General features: G+C 43.3%; 1 protein-coding gene across 2 annotated transcripts in view; it reads left to right on the top strand.

The window, feature by feature from the left end:
• Positions 1-24,776, top strand: part of LOC148039161 (wax ester synthase/diacylglycerol acyltransferase 5-like) — a 50,171-nt gene that overhangs the window by 19,025 nt on the left and 6,370 nt on the right. For both annotated transcript variants that reach the window (XM_087675049.1, XM_087675048.1), the window contains exons 5-6: positions 14,127-14,299; positions 14,550-14,759. In XM_087675049.1, the coding sequence (XP_087531175.1) occupies positions 14,127-14,299; positions 14,550-14,759 (383 nt within the window). The remainder of the gene's footprint in view (positions 1-14,126; positions 14,300-14,549; positions 14,760-24,776) is intronic.

The following is a 24,776-nucleotide window of genomic DNA, read 5'->3' on the forward strand; positions in this document are numbered from 1 at the left end:
GCAACCTGCTGTTCACCTCGAAGTCTGCTGCAGTCTGCACTGTCTGTTGTCTGAAATCTGCGAACAGAGACGGAATCTGCGCGTGTCACCGGTCTGTAATCTGCGAGCAGAGAAGTGTACTAGACTGCTGAAAGCTGCTGCCCTGATCTGATCTGATCTCTAACAGGGAGTTGGTGTTGTTTCATAGAGTAGCAAGAAGCAACCCATGGTTGCCCTATCTTCGACTGAGGCGGATTATCAGGTGGTGTCTTCTACCACATGAGAGACAGTGTGGCTTCGTAGGCTCTTGGAAAAGCTTGGGTGCCTGCAAACAGGAACTACTGTTCTCCAGTGCGACAATGAGAGTTGTATTGCCTTGGCCAGGTACCCTGTGTTTCATGCTTGGATAAAGCATATTGAGATTCAATACCATTTCTTTTGGGAGAAGATTCTCCATTAGACTATTGCCCTAGTCTATTGCAAGACAGAGGACAATCTTGCAGACTTGTTTACGAAGGCGCTTCCTTAGGCTTTACTTCAACAGCACTCTAGATCTTGTAGCCTTATGCCGTGTCGAGGATTTGAGTCTTATGATTTAATTATACTGGGTGGAAATTTTCAGCAAGCGTTGGTAATAGCAATGGCCAATGTTGTTTTGACTATGATGCCTTATACAAATTCCATTGCAGTATACTTTTCTTTGGAGATCTGCCACATGTAAGTGAAATTTTGATGATTTACTTAGCATTCAATTAAGTTGTTGATCAAATGTGCAAATGTGAGGTGCATGTAATGTACAAGCAAGTTATTTCACAATATTGGGCCAAGGACCCCAAGATATCAGTTTAGTACCAAAGGCAAAAATTGTACTGTGGTACCTCGTGTTAGTTTGGGCCGAGAGCAATTATTTAACCAAAAAGTGTTAATGGCGACACTAGGAACTAGGCATTAATCAATTAACTAATGCTTGTTCAAGGGTCAAATACTGCATAGGACCACTTGAGGGTCAAAATGACCTAGCCAATCAAATTAGTCAGCAGGCAGCAGGCAGGGCGGGAGACATGTGGCAGGTCAGACAGCCTGTAGCAGGTCAGACTATGCAGATCTGGCAGTTTTTGTCCAGCCGGCATTTAATGAAGCCGACCTTCATTATTTCATGTATTTTTTGTGGCCTATTTATTGGCCCCAGTCTCCACATTCTAGTTCAGTTCTGTCCTCAGTTTCGAGGCTGCAGACCGTGGAGATTGCCCTCGGGGTTCACGGAATGTGAGATCTTCAAGGTGGAGACATACACAAAAATACTCTTTGCACTTGTGTACATATTTGCATCCTTATACAACATTCTTCATTGCAGTTTTTCTCTGTTTCACTATCTCTTTCTCTCTCTCTCTCTCCTCTCTACTCACTCCTTGTCTTGGTCATATGCTTCCGCATTGCTTCACTCTGACAAATGGCATTTTGGTTATCATAGTAGACAACTGCAGGCGTCTCACAAGGAAACTGAAGTGTGGCCACCAAGCTCCTCAGATAGATGGCCTTTGTAGTACCATTGAAGAGAGCCCGATACCCCACCTCGGCCTTGGAAGATGCCATTGTCTCCTGCTTATGGCTGGCCCAAGAGATGGGTGTTGTGCCCAAGGTGTAGAGGTAGTCGCCATGGGAATGCTAGGTGCTAGGGTTTCTCGCCTAGTCAGATCAGTGTACCCAAGCAAGCATAAATCATTACCATAAGTTAGCCCATAATTATAGGCACACCTTAAATATCTTAACACACGAAGAGGAGCAATCCAATGAGACATCCTAGATGCATGAAAATACTGACTAAGGAAATTAACCGAGCTTACAAGATTTGGCCTAGTATGAATCAACCAAAGTAGTTTTCCTACAACAGAATGATAGATGTGAGCATTAAAACGTTGACCTGAGGTATCCTTATGCAAATGGATAGTGGCCACTGACCATGTTTGATCAATGCAATATTGTTCCGTTGCCAACAGTAGGGTGTACTTTTGCTGGGATAGAAAGATATTTCCTTGGATTGAACAATCTCCATCCCTAAGAAATAAGACAACAAACCTAAGTCGGTCATCGCGAATGTAGTGCAAAGTTGTGCCTTGATTTTTGCAATGGCCACAAAATTTGAGTTAGTGAGGAGTATATTGTTAATGCATAGCAGGATATAGCTAACCCCCGCACTAGTGGTGTGCACATATAGATTTGGATCAAAGGGTGTGGAATGGTATCCACGAGTCCATAAGAACTCCTTCCATCCTATAGTACCAAGAGCTCACTGCTTCCTTCAACCCATAAAGAGCTTTTCACAAGCGAAATACCTTATCATTCCGATCAGCGTAAGTAAAGTGAGGACTACAACCAAGGTCAAAACCAAGTGAAGGGTAGAGTCATCTTGACCACGGGGGAGAATATCTCATCAAAATCAACTTTCTTTTCTTGCTTAAAACCCTTAACAACCAAACATGCCTTGTATGCTAGCTTAGGATGACCAGAAGTGCTCTTCAACTTATACTCTACTTGCATGGCAATACATATTTTCCATTTGGCAATGCAACTAAATCCCACATATGATTCTTTTGTAGCGAGTCAAACTTAGATTGCACATCCCTCTTCCAAGAGCAACTATCAACTCTATGCATAGCCTCCTCGTAAGTAAGGTGCTCACCAAAATCTGTCTACCATAATATCATACATAGAGGGCTCATAATGATCAGGAGGAGGTAAGGCTCTAGTAGAGCGTCCCAATATTGGTTGGGGGATCTATACATCTTGTTCTCTCTGTCTAACATCATGATTATGTATTGCTCCATATAGATTTGCTCCTCTAAATAACCATTTAGAAAGGCACTTTTGACGTCCATCTAATAGATTGGCCAACCGTGGTGAGCGGCAACCGCAACCAACAGACAAAAGGATGTCAATCGGGTAGTAGGTGTGAAGGTTTCCTCATAGTCAATGCCGTACTTTTGTCTGAAACCTTACACTGTGAGCCTTATATTTGTCTAAAGTATCGTTAGCCTTTAGCTTGGTTCTAAAAATCCACATCGTCCCGATAACAAGCTTGTGATGAGGATGATCCACCAAGGTCCAAGTCCCATTTCGATCGATATTATCTACTTCCTTCTCCATGGCCTCATGCCACAGAGGGTCCTAGAGAGCCTCGTGCTCGGTTGGAAATGTGCAATATAATTAGCTATAAATAGTGATGCATATGAAGGTTGAGGGGTGAGCCAAGCAAATCTTCTAGGGTCCTTTGAAGTGGAATCTAGTGGAAGGATTTCCGAATCTCGCATAGTTTGTTTGGTACTAGTGAGGTAATGGGTCTTATGGAGGAGGCTTGGGAGCTGACGTATCTACTGGAAGGTCAGGAGCGGACAATAGACCTGTATTAGAAGGCACAATCTCATGGGATGTGTGCGGAGGTGAGGACGTAGAGTTTGGTGCAGAACATTGCACGATGTCTCTCTCATCAAAGACGACATCCCTCGTAACGATCACCTTGTTTGTCCCAAGATTGAACAAACGGTAGGCTTTTGCTTCAAAAGAATAGCCCACAAAGATCAAGAGATCTGCTCGAGGGGTGAGCTTTCCTAGCTCGTCATTTGGAGTGTATATAAACCTGACTACCGAAGACTTTGAAGTGAGAAACAATAGGCCAAAAGTAAAAAATGACCTCATATGGAGTCTTTTTAGGGACCACTATAGTCGCATCAGCTAAGGATGTACACTGAAGTGTTAATAGCCTCAACCCAAAGGTGTTTAGGGAGCTTTGCTGCGAATAGCATAGAGTGTGCCATACTCGTGACTATTTGGTTCCTATGCTCTATGACTCAATTCTGTGCAGGGGAGTCGGTAGAGGTGAGATGGCGAGCAATGCTTGCTTCTGTAGAAATGTAGAGAACTTCTGGGAGGTAAACTTGCCACCATAATCACTCCTCATAGTACCCACACGATGACAAGTCTGCTACGTGGGCTGAAAATACGCTTCCAAGCTCCGCATTAACACCTCAATCATCCTATTCGGAGCTCCCCACCCAAAGTTATGACCGTTTTTCTAGAGCAGTCCTCTTGTGTGGGCCCCCCTTTATGATGCCCATACTACCTATGCCTCTATGTGCCCCATTTCACATGGTACTCAGCCCCCCCTCCTCTGTTTATTTCCGTTGTATTATTGCATAGAGTAGTACTCTGCTGCCCCCTCCCCCCCCCAAAAAAAATTCTTATGTTTTTGGGAACAAAAACTCTTTGAGTGGGGATGGATTGTAATGAACGGGATATACAGGAAAATAAGGGAAAAATACAAGTTACCTTGACGGTATTTAAGGTATAAGAGGGTTAGGTTAGTTATCATGCATTAATCAAGAAACTCTCTCTTCACCTTCACGGCTTTCATGGCTTCCTTCCTCTTCTTTCTCTCTTTCAATGAGCAATACCCAAGCATTGAAATAAGTGAAGGTGTCGGACTTATACTCAAGGAAGTACACCCACATGTACCTATAGAAATTATCCATTATCAAGAAAAAGTACAGCATGCCATTTAAGGCGACAATGGATGTGGGATCACAAAGGTCTATATGAATGAGCTTATGGGTTTCCTCACCACGAATGGTAGATTGCTGAGGGAAGGGTGTACAATGTTGTTTATCTATCTAACATGCTCTCTGACCTCTCGAGATAGTTTTAGGCTTGGAAGGACCTCAACCATCCCTTGACGTGACAACTTATAAAGAGAGTTGTAGCCAAGATCTTCTAAATGAAAATACCAAAGACGCTTAGACTTTGTGGGCTTCCATGTAGTGGCCAAGGCCTGGAAGTGGTGGAACTTTGAATCATTGGCAATCAACGCGGTAAGAAAATGGGTCATGTGGTAAAGGCCATTAGGCTGTGCCTTGCTACTAGCAGTCACTAAACTAGTCTAAGAGTTTAGGATCTCGATTGTGGTTGCTGTGAAGAAAACTACTCGCCCCAACTGGCAAAGCTGTTGAATGGACAACAAGTTTATCCCAAGCTGGGGACATGATAGACATCATCTAGCAAAGCTAGATTTGTACCCTTGATTTGACAACTTATAAAGAGAGTCATAGCCAAGATCTTCTAAGTGAAACTACCAAAGACGCTCAAACTTTGTGGGCTTCCATGTAGTGGCGAAGGCCTGGAAGTGGTGGAACTTTGAATCATTGGCAATCAACGCGGTAAGAAAATGAGTCATGTGATAAAGGCCATTAGGTTTTGCCTTACCACTAGCAGTCACTAAACTAGTCTAAGAGTCTAGGATCTCGATTGTGGTCGGTGTGAAGAAAACTACTCGCCCCAACTGGCAAAGCTGTTGAATGGACAATAAGTTTACCCCAAGCTGGGGGATATGATAGACATCATCTAGCGAAGCTAGATCCGGACCTTGGTCAGTGAGAAGAAGGCTGACATGACCTTGGGCCTGAATCTTGACCAAGGAGATATTTCCTACGTAGACTCTCTTGGTTGTAGGGGCTTGGGAAATGAAATATCCTCTATAGGAGTCATATGATCATTTGCTCCACTGTCCACAAGCCAAATAGGTGTTGATGTGCTCGATTGTGATGAGTGGGTCTCTGCAATCACCACATCAAGAGGCAACTTGCAGATATGAACGAGACTCACATCCGATGCCTCTAAGGAGACAATGTGGGCCTCTGCAGACTAGTTAGACAAACCCTTTGGAGTTGAGTAGTTTGTCGACTGTGATGGCTGACTGATGGTAGTGTGGCTCTGGCCTTGCTACTACCCCTGCAGAGGGTTGCCACCACCCTACTTTCCCTGGTAGGGGTTACCTGACTAGGATGCGTGGGTCTGATTCTTGGATTTTGGGTGTGTGCCTCTTACCTTAGATTGACACTTGTTGTCATAATGGCCAACATTTTGATAATATTAACAATACCTGTTCTTTTCAGATACATTGTGTCATCCAAGTGTAAGAGTGGATTGTGTGGTTCCTTGGGATTTACTAGCCTTGTTTTGATTTGGATTTTGATTTGAATTTTGTTTGCCCTCACCTTGTGGTCCCTTTTGAGTAGATGCAACGAGAGCCCCGTCTATTGAGGGCATGCTATGAAATTGATCAAACAACCATGCATAATGCAATAGCTTGTTGGGAATAAAGGCCTCGTGGCTTTTAAATGTGCTCGGGTGTGAACACACCCTTAGCACTTGTACTTACACATATATATCTATCTAAAAACCTAAAGGTACACTCTCGTCATTGTACCTAAAAATGTGTTCACTCTCTACTTTGCTCTCTCTCTCTCTCTCTCTCTCTCTCTCTCTCTCTCTCTCTCTCTTTGGCCCTCATTGTGCGTAGGACAGTCTGTCTTAATCTTCATGCCTAATCGGCCCCTACAAACTGGTACCAGAGCCCAGGTGCTCAACACTCCATCAGTCTTACAGGAGTCAATGGCAGAGTCGGAGTTGCAGGTTGGGCTGCAAGCATCGTGGGCGACAAGTCGTGAATAGGTGACAGTCGCCAGTCGGACACAGCGGGCAGCAGAGCTGACGAGGACTAGCGGGCAGCGGACATAGCATAACGTGGCAGCAGTTGACCCGACGTGACGATGACTGGGCGACTAGGCGTCATCGCGAGCAGGTGGCGTGAGGGATTGGGTGACTAGGCGTCGTCGCGAGCAGGCCAGAAGATGTCGTCAGCGTCACGCGAGCGACAGGATATGAACTTCACGACGGGCCGACTTCACGCCAGCGCGACTAGTCTTGACCTGACGGGTCAACGTTAGACGTGACGTTTTTTTTTTTCTTCTCGTAATTTTTCTGGCAAATTCTTGAAGGTCAGATTTGTGCAATCTTGGCCCGGAAATTTGGGGCTTCTCTAGACTGAGCACTGTTTATGCAAAATTGAGGCATCTGCATTGGAATTACAGACATTGTGCTCATTTGAATTGGGAATTTCGCCAATAATGTTGAAATTTTGCTCATCTGAGTGAAATTTCTCACCATTGGACCCATAAAATTTGGGGCTTTTCCCAGATTTGGGGAATGTGATGCAGGACAAGCAAATTTGTCTCAGAAATTATAAGAATTTGTGAAATCTTGCCTCCGACATTTGGGGCTTTTAATGTACATGCACAAATTGGGCCGAAATTTGCCTAATTTCTCGACAATGATGCACATTGGACCTTGTGCAATTTGGGGCTTTTGTAGTTTGGGCAAAATTTGTGCAGCATTTGGTCATTTTATGTACATGCAAGTTGAATTGCGCGCAATTTGGACATCAACACTTGGTAAAATTTGGGGGTTTTGCTGAAATTGCTCTATTTTGGCAAAACTGGCTTGTCCTATGCATGACAGAGGAAATGCAGATGTGTGTTTGATTCTTTGAGCACAAAATTTTGGGGCTTTTGACCATTCCTGTGAAATTTTATGCCCGTGGGTACATGTACAACAGAAATTGCTGCTGAAATTTTGGGACTCCTCGTGTAATGTGATGCACATGCCCTTGGAACAGCTGTAATTAGTTGGATAATGCTGTAGCACATGGTTTGGTGCTTTTGAAAATTTAATTACAGATCTGAAATCTGTGCTTTTGCATGGTCATTTATTGCTGATTGGTACTTGTTTGTACCTTGGTCACTTGGGTAGTTTGGGCCTGCATTAGCTGGTTTTTTGGTCACATTTGGGCTGAAAATCATGGCTGGCAGCAATGACAGCAGTAATCTAATGCACATAAAGAAGCTTGAAGGCGCACATAACTTTGCAGTTTGGCAAAAGTAGTGCTACAGTATCTTGTTACAAAAGAAGCAGGCAAAGTCGATCAAAACCAAAGGGGCCAAGCCCGCGGACATGGATCAAGATGATTGGGATGAGTTAAATGAGCTTGCATGCTCAACCATAGAGCTATCGATTTCTGATGCCTTGCTCTTCAACATTGAAGGTTTGGGTTTTGCATATGCTGTATGGACTAGACTGGAAGAACTGTATGTACAAAAGAGTGTTGCAAGCAAAGTGTTTTGGTTGAAAAAGCTTATGGATTTGCGTATGAAAGAGGGTACAGCAATGTCTACTCACTTGAGTGAGTTTAACTCCATTTTCAGCCAACTGGTTGCCTTGAAGTTCATGATTGATGAGGAATTTAAGGCTACTTTCTTGCTTTGCACTCTACCAGAGAGTTGGGATACATTTAGGACTGCTATGAGCAATTCTAATGTGATCCTTTTGTATGCTGATGTAGAGAGTGCTCTACTTATGGAAGAGATGAATCGGCAGAACAATGCATCCAGTAAGTCTTCCAGTGCTTTGCATACTAGGGCAGATCCAGCTAAAGGGCAAATATGATGGCAAGGGACGTAGTAAATCATGTGGCAAAGATGTTGAATGCCATCATTGTGGCAAGAAGGGTCACTTTAAACGTGACTGCTACAAATGGAAGAAAGAGAAAGAAAAAGGCAAGAAAATAGATGATAGCAAGGAAGAGAAGAAGGACAGTCAGCCTAAGAAGAGCAGTGTAAAAATTGAAGAGGTGATGTAGTCACTCATGACAGTGACAGTGGGAGTGATGTACTCTTTGTCTCTTCATACTTTGGTGCACATGCTTTACTTGTAGATACAGATGATAACATGCATACTTGGATTCTTGATTCAGGTGCTTCCTTTCATGTCACCCCTCATCGTAAGTGGTTTTCTGTCTATACAAGGGGTCTACATGGTGTTGTCCATCTTGGGGACAACTATGCATGTGAGATTGTAGGTATTGGCAGTGTGCAGTTACGGTTTCAGTGTGTCTCTGTTTTTACACTTCAGCATGTATGGCATGTACCTCAACTCAAGAAGAGCTTGATTAGCACAGGGCAGCTAGATGATGATGGTTTTCATACCACCTTTGGTGATAGAAAATGGAGGATCTGTAAGGGATCTAGGGTTATTGCCAGAGGTTGCAAGAGTGATACTTTGTATCCACTTCATGTATCTAGTGCGCGTGACCATGTTGTTGTCGTGAGCGAGTAGCCAAGCGTTTCTTTGTGGCATGGCCGGTTGGGACACATAGTCAAACATGAATGAAAGTGCTTTCTCATTTGGGTTACTTGCCTTGTCTTTGTTATGTTGATTTTGAGTACTGTGATCATTGCATTTATGACAAACATGCACAGATGTCTCACAAAAAGTCTATTTCTTTGAAATCTTCTCCTCTAGAGTTAGTACATTTGGATGTATGTCAAATGCCAGGATTATCTTTAGGGGGAAAGAAATATTTTGTCACCTTTGTCGATGATGCTACACGGAAGGTATGGGTTTATTCCATTCGTAGCAAGGATGAAGTGCTTGATAAGTTAAAAAAATTCTTGGCATTGGCTGAAAATCAGACAGATAAGACACTTAAGTGTCTTTGCTCTGACAATGGTGGGGAATATGTGTCCAAGGCCTTTTAGGCATTTTGTGATAGCAAAGGGATAAAGAGGGAGCTCACTGCCCCTCATATTCCGCCCCAAAATGGAGTTGCAAAGCGTATGAATTGGACCATACAAGATAAGGTCTGTACGATGCTGTCTCATATTGCATTATCCCATGGTTTTTGGACAGAGGCTATTATGATAGTTGTTCACTTGATTAATCGGTCACCAAACAGGTCTTTGGGGGGAGGGGGAGTTCCCCAAGAAGCGTAGTCGGGCAAGCCACCTTCATATGCTCAACTGAAAGTGTTTGGCTGCGAGGCTTTTGTGCATATTCGTAAAGAAATACGCTACAAACTTGAGCCAAAGTCTTGTAAATGCATTTTCCTAGGATATGGTGACGAGGGTGAAATGGGGTATAGATTGTGGGATCCCGAGAAAAGGAAAGTAGTATGCAGCAATGACGTTATCTTCCGGGAAGATCGCATGCGCAAACAGCCCGAAAAGACTGAGGAGGTTCGTAGGGTTGTATTCCGCGAAGAAATACCTTTTGGATAGCAAAATGTGCCTGCTGTATAGTAACAAATACCTGCTGTAAATGAACTTGTAAATGCAGAAAATGATGCAGGAAATGATCAGCCAGCTATTGCCCATGAAAATGAGCCGTTACATGTGCAGGAACAGCCAACACAGCAAGTTGTTAATGCTGATTTGCAGGCTGAAATGCCAGGACAGCATGTTGAAAATGGAAATTTGTAGGAACAGCCAGCAAACAATGACCATTGGGTTAGGAGATCGTCTAGGGCTACTAGACAACTTGACAGGTTTGTTCCTGGTGTAATTAATGTGGCTGATTATGTCATGTTGACAGACTATGGTGAACCGTCTTGCTTCAAGGAAGCAATGGACAGACAGGACAACAAGAAATTGTATAAAGCCATGTTTTCAGAGATGGAATCTCTTGAAAAAAAATGGCACTTGGGACTTGGTGCAGTTGCCTAAAGGGCAGAAAACCCTTCCATGCATGGGTTTACAAGATGAAGGTCACTTCTGGTTATTCACCAAAGTACAAAGCAAGATTGGTTGCATAGGGGTACAAGCAGGAGCATGGAATTGACTTTGATGAGATTTTCTCTCCTGTAGTCAAGATGACTACATTGAGAATCATTTTGGGTTTGGCTGCAGTTGAAGATATGGAGCTCATACAGATGGATGTAAAGACTGCGTTTTTACATGGTGAATTGCATGAAGACATATATATGCAGTAGCTTGAAGGGTTTGTTGAACAAGGGAAGGAAAAAATGGTATGTAAACTCAAAAGGAGTTTGTATGGGCTGAAACAAGCACCAAGAGAATGGTATCATAAATTTGATACATTCATGCAGTCCTAAGGCTTTCATAGAAGTCAAGTGGATCACTGCTTGTACACCAAGAAGGCAGCAGATGACAGCCTGATTATCTTGGTTTTGTATGTTGATGACATGCTGATTGCTGGGAGGGATACTCATGCCTTGGATTCATTGAAGCAAAGTTTTCATGGCAGCTTTCACATGAAGGATCTTGGTGATGCAGATCGCATTCTTGGCATGCGAATACTCAGAGATAGATCGAAAGGCTTACTCTATCTATCTCAACATGAGTATATCTCCAAAGTTTTGCAACATTTCAATATGGAGAGGGGGAAAACAATTAAGGTTCCATTGCCTCCATATGTGAAAATCAATGCAGAGGATAGCCCTACATCTGATGATGAGAAGGCTGAAATGGCCAAGATACCATATGCTTCAGCTGTTGGCAGTTTGATGTATGCTATGGTTGCTACACGTCTTGACATTGTCTTTGTAGTAGGAGTGGTTAGCAGATACATGGCAACCCTTGGCAAGAAGCATTGGGATGCAGTGAAAGGTATTATGAGATACCTCAAAGGCACAAAGGAGTTGTGCATTTGCTTTGGAAAGCAGAAGGCATGTGTTGTTGGCTTTACGAATGCAGACTATACTGGTCATGCGGACTGCAGGAAGTCCACTTCTTGATATGTGTTTACTTTCACAGGAGGGGCAGTCTCTTGGATCTCCAGGCTACAAAAGTATGTTGCATTGTCTACTATAGAGGCAGAGTATGTGGCTGCCACTAAGGCATGCAAGGAGGCTTTATGGCTTTCACGTCTAGTGGGAGAGCTTGGCATCACAGAGTTACCTGTTCTCCATTGTGATAGTCGGAGTGCTATCATGCTAGCACGGAATCTTGTCTTTCATGCAAAGACAAAGCACATACAGATGAAGTACCACTTCATTAGAGATGTACTTGATAGCAAAAGCATTGAGCTTGTCAAAGTGCATACAGATGATAACCCTATAGACCTTCTCACGAAGGGTCTTCCAGCAGAGCGGTTTGCTCATTGCCGACAGAGAATGGGAGTTGGATAGATATATGTATTTCAGCTTTGTATATACCTAGACTTAGCTGATTCTTTTCTCCTCTTAAGGCACATTTCCTTTAGGTGGGAGGTTGTTGGGAATAAAGGCCTCGTGCCTTTTAAATGTGCTTGGGTGTGAACACACCCTTAGCACTTATACTTACACATATATATCTATCTAAAAACCTAAAGGTACACTCTCGTCATTGTACCTAAAATCGTGTTCACTCTCTACCCTGCTCTCTCTCTCTTTCACTCTCTCTAGCTCTCACTGCGCGTAGGACAGTCTGTCTCGATCTTCGTGTCTAATCGGTCCCTACACAGTTGACACTTAAACTCATAAAATGTGGGCATCTGAGGCATTGAAATCACTTGCTGTACAAAATGATATATTTTCTTAGTAGCTTGTTAAGGAATAGGGTAACCTAATTCTCAAAGGACTTAGGAGTCTCAATGGTTAAGAACTCAGAGAAGATGCCAATACTCATCCAACTTGACTTTCAAGTCATCCTTGTCTTTGATTTTAAAGTTTTGGAGCTCATGATCCAAATTGATATGATGCGTTATATCTCGAGCCGGGTAGGGGTTAATGAAGTGTGCCCAATGCTTGTATGCTAAGTCGAAATGCTGAAGTTGAGAGTGAAACTCAGGCAATAAGTCTTGCATAAGCTCAACAATAGTGGAGGCGTTATGAGCCTTTCATGAGTAGACAATCTCATATGGAACAAGTGCGGGATTAGGTTGGGGTTCCAACCCTTGCACTAAATCCCATAGGTTGTGAGAGTCTTAGACATCCCTCATAAAATTTGACCAAGTGGTGTAGTTTGACCCGTTGAAATGAGTCTTGTCATTAAAAGCATGCTTGCAGGATGAGGAACCAGAACCATGAGGTGTCTATGAAGGTGGATGAGTGCTGATTGATGTGGAGGTATTGAAACTGTCATAGTTCCATATTATATTGTAGGTGGAGGTGGAGATATTGGGACATGATAGCTTGTCCAAATGTCGGTTGGGGGACAACATAATGATTGGATGTTCCACTAGGTAAAGCCATAGAGGCAAACTGTGGTACCAACCCATCTACACTCGAGTATGTCTGGGATGCACTCCTAGAGGGAAATCCGAAAGTGTGTGTTTGCGAGATTGAGCCTTTGTCACATGTACATCACCTGTGGAGATTGGAGCGATGATGTGAATGCATTTAAAGTCATTTGACCCTTTTGCTATTCTTACTTGTGCAAATGAGCTCTCCGATCAAAGGCCAAGGTTTCTCAAAGAGTACCTAGCTTTGATACCATGTGCAGAAATGCTCTAAATGCAAAAAACACAAAACCAATTGTATGACAAAGCACAAATTGATAAATACAAAGTGGTCATGCAACAAACACACTACGCAGTGAATATTGAACCTCGAACTCTCGTATCTTTGGGATCAAAGCAGAGGTTATGAGCTGGAGAGTGTGTTGTACTCCGAACAGATCCTGAAACCCAACAAGGCAACCTTCGTGTGTTGAACACTAGCAAACATAGCCACAAAAGAGTGGATCTGATGCAGACAGGCAATAGGAGATAAAATATGCAGCAAAATCAAATTGTAGAGGAGAGAGAAAACCTATTGATTGTGCAGGACATGCAAACGCAAGCTAGCTGTTGATGGGGGACATGTGGCTATGATAGGGAAGGAGGGTAAGAGAGAGGTTTAAGGGAGTTGAGGGAAATTGAAGGTGCAGATGATGTCCTTGGGGACTGTCAATGAGGTGGTAAAGGAGACTGTGGTTGGGGAAAGGAGTAGTGGGGAAGGGTGGCGGTGAAAGGGTTATGGTGAAGAGAGAAGAGGGTTTAGGTGTGTGATAGGATAAAATAAAAGATAGCGTAGGTGATGTTGTTGGGGAGGTGATATTGTTGGTGATGACGAGAAGACAAGGTGATGGTGGTGGTTGTGGACGGGAGTGAGAGATGGTAGAAGGGGTGGTGATAGGGAAGAATGAGGAAGAGGGGAAGGGACGCAACAGTTGAGGAGAGAATTGTGGATATTGTAGGATATTCGGCCACTTTGCATCACGAATTCCCTTCAGCCACTTTGCACGTACGAACCTAAAACATCACACGTACGAATTCCTTTTCAAGCAGAGTGTTGGCGATTCTCCCTTTAAGTTATGCCATGGTATACAACGTTCGTACCAAACAGAAATACTATAGGGATATGAATACGGTGTTGCAAGGTCACATTACAGGCTGATTAAAAAATAGTGAAAAATGTCATATTACAGTTGCTGGATTCGAGTAAATATGCATTTTTCTACATTGCTAGCTTGACTTTCTAAGTTGTACAGATTGAATGTCTTTAGGTACGGTCGATGGAGGCAAAAAGCCACCTTGGGCACTGAATCAAAATTATGATGTCAAAGAGCATGTGCCAAAAAATCAAAAGAGTACTCTCCGACAGAGTCCACCATTACTGGATCATTTGCGAGTGAGGGCTTCTATTCTGGTTAACACACGACCATCACCGGGCCTTCATGTAAGTCAACCTGGTATGCTTGCAAGACAAAGTAGCTTGCTATCTTTAAAAGATACATAACCGTGAGTCTTAATATAGCTATGCTAACAAAGTATCAACTTAATAGGAACTTTTTGAGACTTGGTTGATGACAAGACATATCTATAATTCTTTGACGCTCATTGTGCAGCTGAATGCACTTGGCATGCTTAGCAAGGTTTATTTAGCAGCATACAATTATAATTTGCAGACCTGTGGTGAATGTGTACAGGAGCTGAAAGATATGATGACCAGGGGATCTAAGGTTCGATGGGGAAATCATATGGGTTATATTATTTTACCGGTGCCTCTCTCAAGCTGCATGGATCCTCTTGAGTCATTATACAAAGCCAAAAAAATCATTGACAGAAAAAAATTGTCCTTGGAGGCAATCTTCAGCTATAAATGTGGAGCACTGCTAATGAAACTTTTTGGGTCAGAGGTATGGTTTGCACATCTTTGGTTCCGCTCATTAGTTTCCAGAAAATTAAAAGATTGGGCATTTGAAGAGAACCATAATGTTTTCACTTTTAAACAAGTATTGATTAACAATTAAAAGGTTGGGGTATTTCAAAGAGGACGATAAAGCCAATGGGTTCGTAGCCTAGTGGTTTTGAGTGTGGGTTGAGTATTGTGGGTATGTGAGCTCAAACCTTGGGTTCTGCCTCCTGGCTGCACAGTTCATCACGCATCTAAAGAGGATGATAAAGTTTTCACTTTTAAAAAAGAATTGACTAGGACGGGATATTTCAAAGAAGACGATAAAGTTTTCACTTTTAAGCAAGTATTGATTTTAACTGCATAAAGGATTGGTTGGGGAGCACTGGACTGTATGTGTCTGTGTGTCAAAGAGCAGAGGGGATCATCATCATGGCTCACAATAGATCATTGCTTTGGGGCATCCACCATGGATCTTGACTTGCAAGAATCTTGTCCTAGTAAAATCATCATTTGGAACATCTGCAGCATGTCTCATGTAAGGAATCAAGCTAATGGGAAGAGAGAATTTGAGTGAGAAAACCAAGAAAAGGAGAGAGAATAGAAGAAGAGAAAAGAGAGAGAGAGATGGAAGCTTGGAAAGATAAAGAGACTTCTCAATGTATTCATGTGATAAAGAAAAGAAAAATTAGTCTCGTATGTCCTTTTATACTTGGGTGATGGTAACACCAAAGTATTTATCAAACATATACCAAAATTTATGTCTGAGTACTTATTATGCTCTTTGTTACATCTCAACCTCAATATTTTTTATCCTCAAAAACAAAAGAGAACATGGTACAAAAATAACTCTAGTGAAAATAGGAATGGGGCCCTCTATGTAAGTATGACAAAGAGGCTATGCAGCTCCTTGTCTTTGATCCCATTGATGAAGATCGGGGATTCTTTTATAGAGACCATGGATGCTAGTCATGCAATATCTATAGCCTCATTGTCTCTTTGGCTTACATTCATTAGCTTGACTAGGAGGTTTTTTGCATAGCCGTTTTTTGAGAATCCCCAGATGAACTGGTCCTTTTAATGTATTGAAGTCATTTCTCTCAGCCACATCTAGGCTCATAAACCATGTTCATACTTTCTCTCCTGAACACAACCCAAAAGCATGTACTTTCTACTCACTTGCCTTGAGATAGCCTCATCGAGATAAAGTATGCACTTTCTACTCACTTGCCTGGAGAACCCGAAACTCAACCTTGAGAGAGAAGCCACTAGCTCTGTGCATCCATGTTGGAAGGAATATGAAGGCCTCGTCACCAAGTCGTGGTTGAACCTTTGAGGTCCCGATCTAGGTGGTACTTGAAGATCCTGGGTATCAGTAGAAGAGATGACTCGTCGAAGACAGCCACCCCAAGAAAGTAGAGGATGAGTGAAGAGCTTTATGTGGAGTAGGTTCCCCCTCTGAGGTGGGAGGTGGAGGGGCCCCCGCTGAAGTCAAAGAAGTAGATGCCCTCTCTGAGGGCAAATAAATAATATCCCCCTCTGAAGTAGATAGGGAATCCAAAAACTCATGGATCACGGACTTCGAAATATTTGATGACGAAAGAAGTGCCGCCAGTCGTGCCGAAGAAGGTATCTGGGGTGTCGAAGAGCTCCCAGAGGTAGCCTCTCGAACCTGAGTAGTCGAGGGTGGGGAAGGGTGGGGCTTAGAATGAGCAAGAGGTGAGCAATAATCGCTGTCTCTCAATGGAGCAGACTAGGTAGCCGAATAAGAGGAAGAAGTCGAGCAGCCACTGTCTCTCGAAGGAGCGGACTGACGAGGAGACGGTATCAAACAATCACAGTCTCTCGATGGAGTGGACTGCAAAACTGCGGGCCGTGGTAGCCACTGTACCGAAAATAGGTGGGAGAAGAGTGTCGCTGGCATTGCGACGATCTTCAGAGGTCGTAGCGCCAATTGATCCTCCATGTGCTCGAAAGGACTTAGTACGTATTAGATGCGTCTTATTGCCTTGAGCATAATACTCTGATAGCCGATGTAGAACGATCTCTGTGGCCCAGAAAGGAGAGGTGACACAAGGAGTGCCTGGTGGAAGACGCATATACTCGGGGGGGGGGGGGTGGGGAGCAAGGGTCGAATTTGGCAAGCATCGGTAGTATGTCCGGTGATGCCACAGTAGGAGTACCCAGTAGTTTAGTCATCTAGTGGTAAAGAAGCCATGGATACCAACGTGCCTTGCTGAAGAAGGAAGAGGTCAGCCACCATAAACCATGAACTACAATGTCCACCTCAAGGGGTGTGAGGGCAGTGTGAAGCACGAACCACAATATGCGCCTCAAGGGGTGGGAGGGTAGTGGAAGGGCTGGAAGTGAGCTACTAGTAAGAGGTTGCAACCAGTAAGAGGAGGATGTGACCAACAGTAAGAGATTGCAACCAGTAAAAAAACGCAGGTGAGGAGAGAGAAAGACTAAAAACGCAGGTAGGACAGCCTGCAGGAGAGAGAAAAACTAAAAACGCAGGCTGCAGGAGAGAGAAAGACTAAAAACGTAGGTAGGACAGCCTGCAGGAGAGAGAAATACTAAAAACGCAGGCTGCAGGAGAGAGAAACTAAAAACGCAGGCAGGACAGCCTCAGGAGAGAGAAAGACTGAAAACGTAGGAAAAAAAACAACAGCAGCAGTCAATATGCTGAAATCAGCTCCGAACAGTGTGTGATAGGCTGGAAATAGGCGCTAGACTATTCTAGACAGCAATGGCCAGCTTGGACCGCGATGTCCTCCGCGTCCCGGGTGTGGGCAGCAAGCCGAAATACCTGAAATCTGCAAAAACGAGATTGTTTTTTGAATGGCGAGTGATCAGCAATAGTCGCTCTGCTATAAACGCTGCAAACTGTGGGTGGAAGGCTGGAAACAGGTGACAGACTGTAGATGATAGCAAGGGACAGTTGAGACTGCAATGTCCTTCGCGAAAGGGGTGTGGGCAGCAAGCTGAAAACACTTGAAACCTGCAAAAACGAGATGTTGATGCAGCGGAAGAAGAAGAGAAGTGGATGCCAAACCCGCCACCGGTCTTTGCCTTCACTAGAGTGGAGGATCTTCGCTGCTAGGTGAGCAGATCCAGCTCTGATACCATGTTAAAAGATGACATACTAGCGAGATAGTAGGGTTTGCGGGGAGCAACACGGAGTGAACTCGGAAAACATGGAGAAGAGAAGAGAAGAGAGAAGAAACTCTGATGAATGGAATAATGAAGTTCAGAATCATGGAGTGAATGTGATAAAAGGGACCAAGGGTGCCGTAGCACAAGGAAGATGACCACGAACCGCAATGTCCTCTTGAAGGGGTGTGAGGATAGTGGAGAGGCTGGAGAGAAGAGGCGACGGACTGAATGAATTAGCCGTGAGGAATGAATGAGAGAGTGGGCTATAAATAGGCACAGTTAGCCTAGGATGGCGCCCCTTTTTGGGGCTGCAAACCCTAAACACAAACTCTAATGCAAAATGCAGAAATGCAAAAACGAAAATTGCGGGTGAAGGGTTTCTCAACACTATCTAATAGCCGGTGGCTCTTGTGGGAGCGGACTAGGAGAGGTGTCAAATGTGTGTCGTCCAATGGAGACGGATCCTGAGGGCCGTAACTACCAGTTGGAGTAAAGGATGATAAAGCAAAGTACTGAAAACACAAAAACAACCTACCGAAGATGATGGCAGCTAGTCACTGGTGGCAGCAGTGGAAGGTTGGGCGAGAGTTATAGACTACACAATAGTAGTAATTGGGGGTTGGACCACTAGTGGAAGAGGAATGATGGCTAAAACTTGCAAGACAAGGATAGGGCTGAATGGTGGGTAGCCTGTCTATTTATAGATGCAGAAGGATCCTCCCAACATAGGGTTTTGCATGTGGTACACAAAAACTCTTTAGAACCACTCCCCGCTTAACGAAAAATTTGGTTTTTTTTTTTTTTTTTTTTGGGCTATTTGAAAGAGCTAATCAATGGGGTAATGAATTTTGAGCTCAACACCCCCTCTCAAGTCGAAAACTGGAACTAGATGGGATTGGAAGAAAAGCTCAAACCAAGTTTTACCCCGAGGCATCCCACCCCAAAGCAGCTAGGACATCAGATAAAGAGTGCATAGTGGCCCAACAAGGCTACAGAGGTGATGGTTATCTTACCAAGGAAGTCCAAATGATTACCCCAAAGAGGCTAATGCATTGGACAAAGGATGCTCGTCTGTTGCCCTGTGGCCTACCAAGTTCTACAAAGGTGGATGGAACCACATAATTTTTTTTTCTCCCTTTGTTTGTTTGTTTGTTTTTTTTTTTTTTTGGTTTTTTGTGGGAGGATAGAGATGGTTTGTGGCCTTTCAAGTAACTAGCCTCGTGGGAAGAATGAACAGGGATGGTTAGATGCAATACATCACAAAACAAACAAGTTATCCCAACCACTCAAGGGTGTTGACGATGAACGAAGGAAAGGGTAATGGAGTAATGTCGTAAAGAACTACTAGTGGAGACATCTTAGGATCCGCTCAAGGGTGCTCTACACAATGAGATGCAATGGAGTATGCTACTTGATGAGAATGTGCATATAGCAAGTGTCACTTGGACAGTATCCCTTGTGGGAAAATTGTTCACTTACCCAAGCGTCCTTTACAAAGATAATGAAATCATGCAATGCAAAGGAGAAGGTACAACAAGGTGGAAAAGCCGATATCAAAGACAAGTGCCAAAATCTATAGAATATCATGAAATGGTAGAAACCCCCTCTTAACCATGGACGTTGATGCCAAAGGAGGAAGAGAAGCTTGATGTTAGTCTTTATGTAGTACTGAGAACCATGATGATAGATAAAGATTAGAATGAAACACCTAGAGTGGAAGAGCAAGGTAGAAGTCATTGCCATGAGAGCATCAAGAGAGATGTTGTACGATCCACCTCGAGAGGGGAAGCCTTCATATTGGTAAAAGAACAAATTTCCTTGGAAGATGAAACCATGAAAGGAACGTTGCGCAGCCCATGTCTTGAGTGCGGAAAGAACCGTTGCAAACCTGCATGTTAGCCCTACACTGAAACACAAAACCCTGCAAAAGAGATTAAAATCTACAAGACAAAGATCAATAATGACATGTTCCAAAGTAAACAAACAAAAAATGAGAACTAAATGACAATGCAATGAGTGTATGAGTGAATGCAATAGAAGAAGGAAAGACCAAAGATATGGCTACCGTTGCATACATCCATTAGTAGGTCACTGCCAATGAAATGTGTGATGAGGTGGAAAAGTGATCCTAGATGAGAGCGCAAAGTGAGACCTAGGAATGGATGCAAAGAGTGCTATGGAAGAGGAGGTAACAGATCAATTAGCTAATCCTTTAGGGATACTGAAAGATATAGATTGCTGAGGCTATCCACATACCGCGTCCAGTAGCGATGGGGACAAAAGGAGTAGACGGGGAAGTAATAGGAAGTGTAGCCCCATTGGAGTGTCTAGCAAAAGTGGAGGCAGTTGTAGCGGTCTGTTGTGGTTCCTTAGGTGGGAGACCTTGGGTCTTAGTATGACACTCGTCCATATGGCTCGATCTCTAACTGTGTGTGCAAAACCTATTTTTCTCAGGACATTGTTGCCAAATGAGTTTTGGTTCTCTGGTTTTGTTGGAGGAAGGGGTGTCACCCTTGTTGTGGCTTGCCTTCACATCTTGTGAGTTCTTGCCATCAACAGTTTTCCCTTGCAAAGAAGAGGCACCAGACCCCTCTTTGAATAAGAGTATGTTGAGGACTTCTTGTGGACTTGATCGCGTAGCCTAATGTAATGCAAAAACTAACACTTGAATTCATAAAAGGTTGCTAATTAGGCCAATGAGATAATGTCTTGAATGAAATGGAAGTATTTTTTAGGCAGCTTATTCAAAAAGAACATAACCTAATCATCATTTGACTTTAGAGAGTCAATATAGCAAACTCAATAACTATCAAGTTTAGTCAACTTGACTTTGAGATCATCCCCTTAATGGAAAACTCTTGAAGCTCAAAGTTGAGATTTATATGCCCAGTGCGAATTCATGCCATCTAATGGTCAATGAGATGAGTCTAATGCTCAGATGCAAGGGGGAAATGCTGTAACTGAGAGTGGAACTTAGGAAGCAACCCCTACACTAACTCAACATTAGTTCTAGCATTAGGGGCTCTCCACAAATAGATGTCCTCAGAGTGAGCCACTTAAGGGTTCAGCAACTACCAGGTCCCAAAGTCCTTGAGATTCAAGCACTTGTTGCATGAAGTTTGACTAAGTGGTGGAATTTGACCTATTAAAATGAGTCTTATCTATGAAGGCATTCTTGGCCATTGCAATAGGAGTGGTAGTGCTAGGAGATGGATAAGGTGTGTAATGGGGGTAGAGTGGATAGGGTGGGGAAGTGGAGTACACTTGGGAATGAATCCCCCATACATGCGGAAAGTGTGTGTAGCGGATCCAAATGTGAGTATGGACCGACTGGGCATGGGTATGGTGACCACATGAGTAGCCCATGGAGGAGAAATAGGAACACATGGAGCTGAAGATGGAAATCCCTGTATAGGAGTGACCCATCGAGTGTGTGAGAATGCACCATAAGCAAAGGATGGAAATCCCTGTGTTTGAGAGGCCGATAAATAGGAAGGGGAGTGACTGGGAGTATTGAGAGGGTTGCTCATCACAGTTGTCCCGGGGTGAAGAGAAGTTCTCACATGTGGGTATGTGGAAGGCACAGTATTAAAGGGTGGCATCTCCCCTAACGATAGAACATGGTACAAAGAGGTACTGGAGGGTAGATAGAATACAAGGTGGAAAAAGAGAACGTGCTAAGAGCGGAGATGGAGGATCCAACTCCTAGTGTGTTGGATATAGAAGTGGAGTGCAATCCGAGGTTTTGGAATGAAGAAGAGAGAAAATCGAGGTGTGGATTAGATGTGATTTGGATGGGAGGGATTTGAGAAGAGTGGTTTACATACTCAAATGAAATAGAAGGTATAGATATACACGATGAAGGATGTATGCTTTGAGAGCCCCTCTATTGAAGTTTACATATTGAAAATTATTCGGATCTTGCATACCAAAAGGAGAAATAGGAGAGAGTTTTGATTTATACAACTTAAAGGTGTTGTAAGAACCTAGCATTGGGCCTAGTTGAGATGAAGAAGATGGGTTGCCAATTGAAGATGGGGTGTCATCTTCCTCACCGAGTCTATAATGATTCCTCAAGGTCTGATATGATGGAGAAGCTTGATAAAACATTGTAGGAACTCCAGGAGAAGGTGTCTGAGACATTATGAATTAGTTACATGTCATTCATGTACCTCGCATAAAACCAAGCCTCCATAATATCCACAGGATACTCTTTACAAGAGCACCAACTCTGATACCATGTGAAGATATGCTAGGGTTTGCATTGAGGAAACATAGAAAGTACAGCCACAATTGAAACACAAAGACTCAAATAGTGACGTGCAAAACTTAAACCCTGAACACAATATGCAATACACAAAATGTAAAACTCAAAATGCAAAATCTAAAACATAAAATGCAAAATGCAAAGCACAAACACAAATAGAGAAGAAAGAGAACTCTAAAGTGTGAATCAATACTGTAAATGAAGCAAAGAATGTACAAGATGTTCAAGGATAGAGCTGTCCAACAACTGGTGGCTCTCATGGGAGCAGGCTAAGGGAGGGGTTAATGTGTATCGTCCACTGGAAACAAATCCCGAGTGCAATAACCACTAGTCGGAATAGATTCTGATGAAGAAAAGTGCTAAAAACACAAAAACGACTTGCTGAAGGTGATGACAGCTGATCACCAACAACAGTGGGAGGCTGGGCAATAGTTGTAGATCATGTAGCAGTGGTCATTAGGGGTTGGACCGCTAGTGGAAGAGGGTTGATGGCTGAAGCTTGCAAGACAAGGATAGGGCTGAATGGTGGGCAGCCTGTCTATTTATAGATGCAGAAGGATTCTCCCAAATTATGGTTTTGCATGTGGGACACAAAAACTCTGTAAACCACTCGCCGTTTAATTAGGAGCTATTTTAAAGAGTTAATAAGTGGGGTGAAACTTAATTGTTTCACAATGACGGGCCAAGGACCTTGAGAAGTTAGCGGATGCTAAAGGAAAAAGCTATAATAAGTTGCACTTGACATGTACTTTTTTGGTGATTAGATTTTGGCCTATATCATTTTCTTAGCCATTAATGTCAATGGGGACATTAGGAAATGTTGAGAAACACATTATTCTGTACAAGTTCACTTATCCATTCCCATTTTTGGTTTTAGTTTCCAGCCCCAAAAAGGCTTTCTAGGGTCTTTTGAGAGTGTTGGAGTGTCGTTCGAGAGACTTCAGTGGGCGAGACTCGAAACTGTTTGTGCCCATAGATATGGCACCTCCCATTCATTCTTTAGCCACTTCTTTCACTCACTTTGTGGGACCATCATCTCTTTCTCCTCTCTGTCCACCATTATCTCATGCTGCCAGGCACCAATCTTCAACATCACCTGGGCTACGTTTTGGTGGCAGCCTTCTTCTCAGCTGGTGCTTGTCATCTACACCTTGGCGACAACACTCCACCTCCTCCAGGCATCATCACCCACTGTTGGCAACAGTATCTGAGTCTGCCAATGTTTGTGTTTTGCACCCTAGTGGCTCCTCCACCATCAAACGTCACATCATCTAGCTGGCGTCATCATCTTGAGGCCCTGCTTGCGTTTTGATATCCTAGTGGCTCCTCTACAATAGGCGATCTCCTCCTCCAGTTGGCAATAGCCCCAGAGACCATTGTTTGCTTGCATTTTGGTAGCATGGCTCATCATCCTCCACCTGACATCACATCCAGTTGCTGGCGTTGGTCTTCACGCTTGTGTTTATAGACTCAACGGCTCCTCACCCTTTGATGACAGTCTTCCTACTCCAACCATTGCCAATCATCATTCGTGCATTGCGCATTCAAAGGCTTCTCTTCAATGGCAGTCTCCCTGCTCAAGCAATACCTCATCATCCCTGCGTTTGTAGACTTAAAGGCTTCTTTAGCAGTCTTCTTGCTTTAGGGCATCTTTTGTGCTGTGGCACCCTTGTACTTCATTATTTTATTATTTCATTTTATTCATCTAGGTTTCTCTTCTCTTCTCTTCTTATCTCAGGGGCTAATAAATGCTCAAGAGTACTTAGGTTACAAATTGGCCCAACCGATTCATTTGTTGGCTGGTAGAATTATTTTTTTGAGCAAGAATTAATATTTTACAAACTAATTTAATTTGGCTGAAAATTGCTGGGAAATGCAATTGGAAGGTTGCCAATGTTAGCAGATTAGTTAGCTCATGAGAGATTGGGTGTGGTTTAGTAGGCTAGGTATAGGAGTTTATTCTATGCATTTTTTTGATGCATGTGTTTGAGGATTTATTCCCATTATTTTATGACCGATTGGATTTTATTATTATTTGATGTGTGGGCTGACTTTCTTGTTTTGTGGCCTATTTATGGCATGGGCTCATTCATCCTCTATCAATTATTACTTTTATTAGACTTCTAGAGCAAGTATTATTGGAGAGAGGGAGCCAACGCTCAAGTAGGTAGTGACTCACTGTTGTACGTGACTATCTCATGACTTGGTTGTTGAGCTAAAATATGCATTACTTGCTGATTAGCCTCTTAAATAGCCCCAAAACACACAAAAAATACTCTTTTAGAGTAAAACCCTAAAACGGGGAGCGGTTCAAGAGAGTTTAGTGGAAACCCTAAAACGGGGAGCGGTTCAAGAGAGTTTAGTGGAAACCCTATTTTTTGGGCACCCTTCCACATCTATAAATAGATAGGCTGCTCCCATTCAGCCATCATCCTTGTTTGCAGGTTACACCAGCCCACAAACCCTCTGCTGCTGTTAGCGCCTAGTTTCCAGCCTGTAGCCCGCCTCCATCTGCTGTCCAGCCATCATCGACTGCAGCCACATTATCTTCAGCCTGTCCATTGCTGTAGGCGACAGCTCTCAGCTGCTGGCGATGAC

Source organism: Lygodium microphyllum, chromosome 3 (assembly GCF_053477565.2).
Source record: "Lygodium microphyllum isolate KBCC chromosome 3, Lygodium_microphyllum_v1.1.10, whole genome shotgun sequence".
Lineage (NCBI taxonomy): Eukaryota > Viridiplantae > Streptophyta > Polypodiopsida > Schizaeales > Lygodiaceae > Lygodium > Lygodium microphyllum.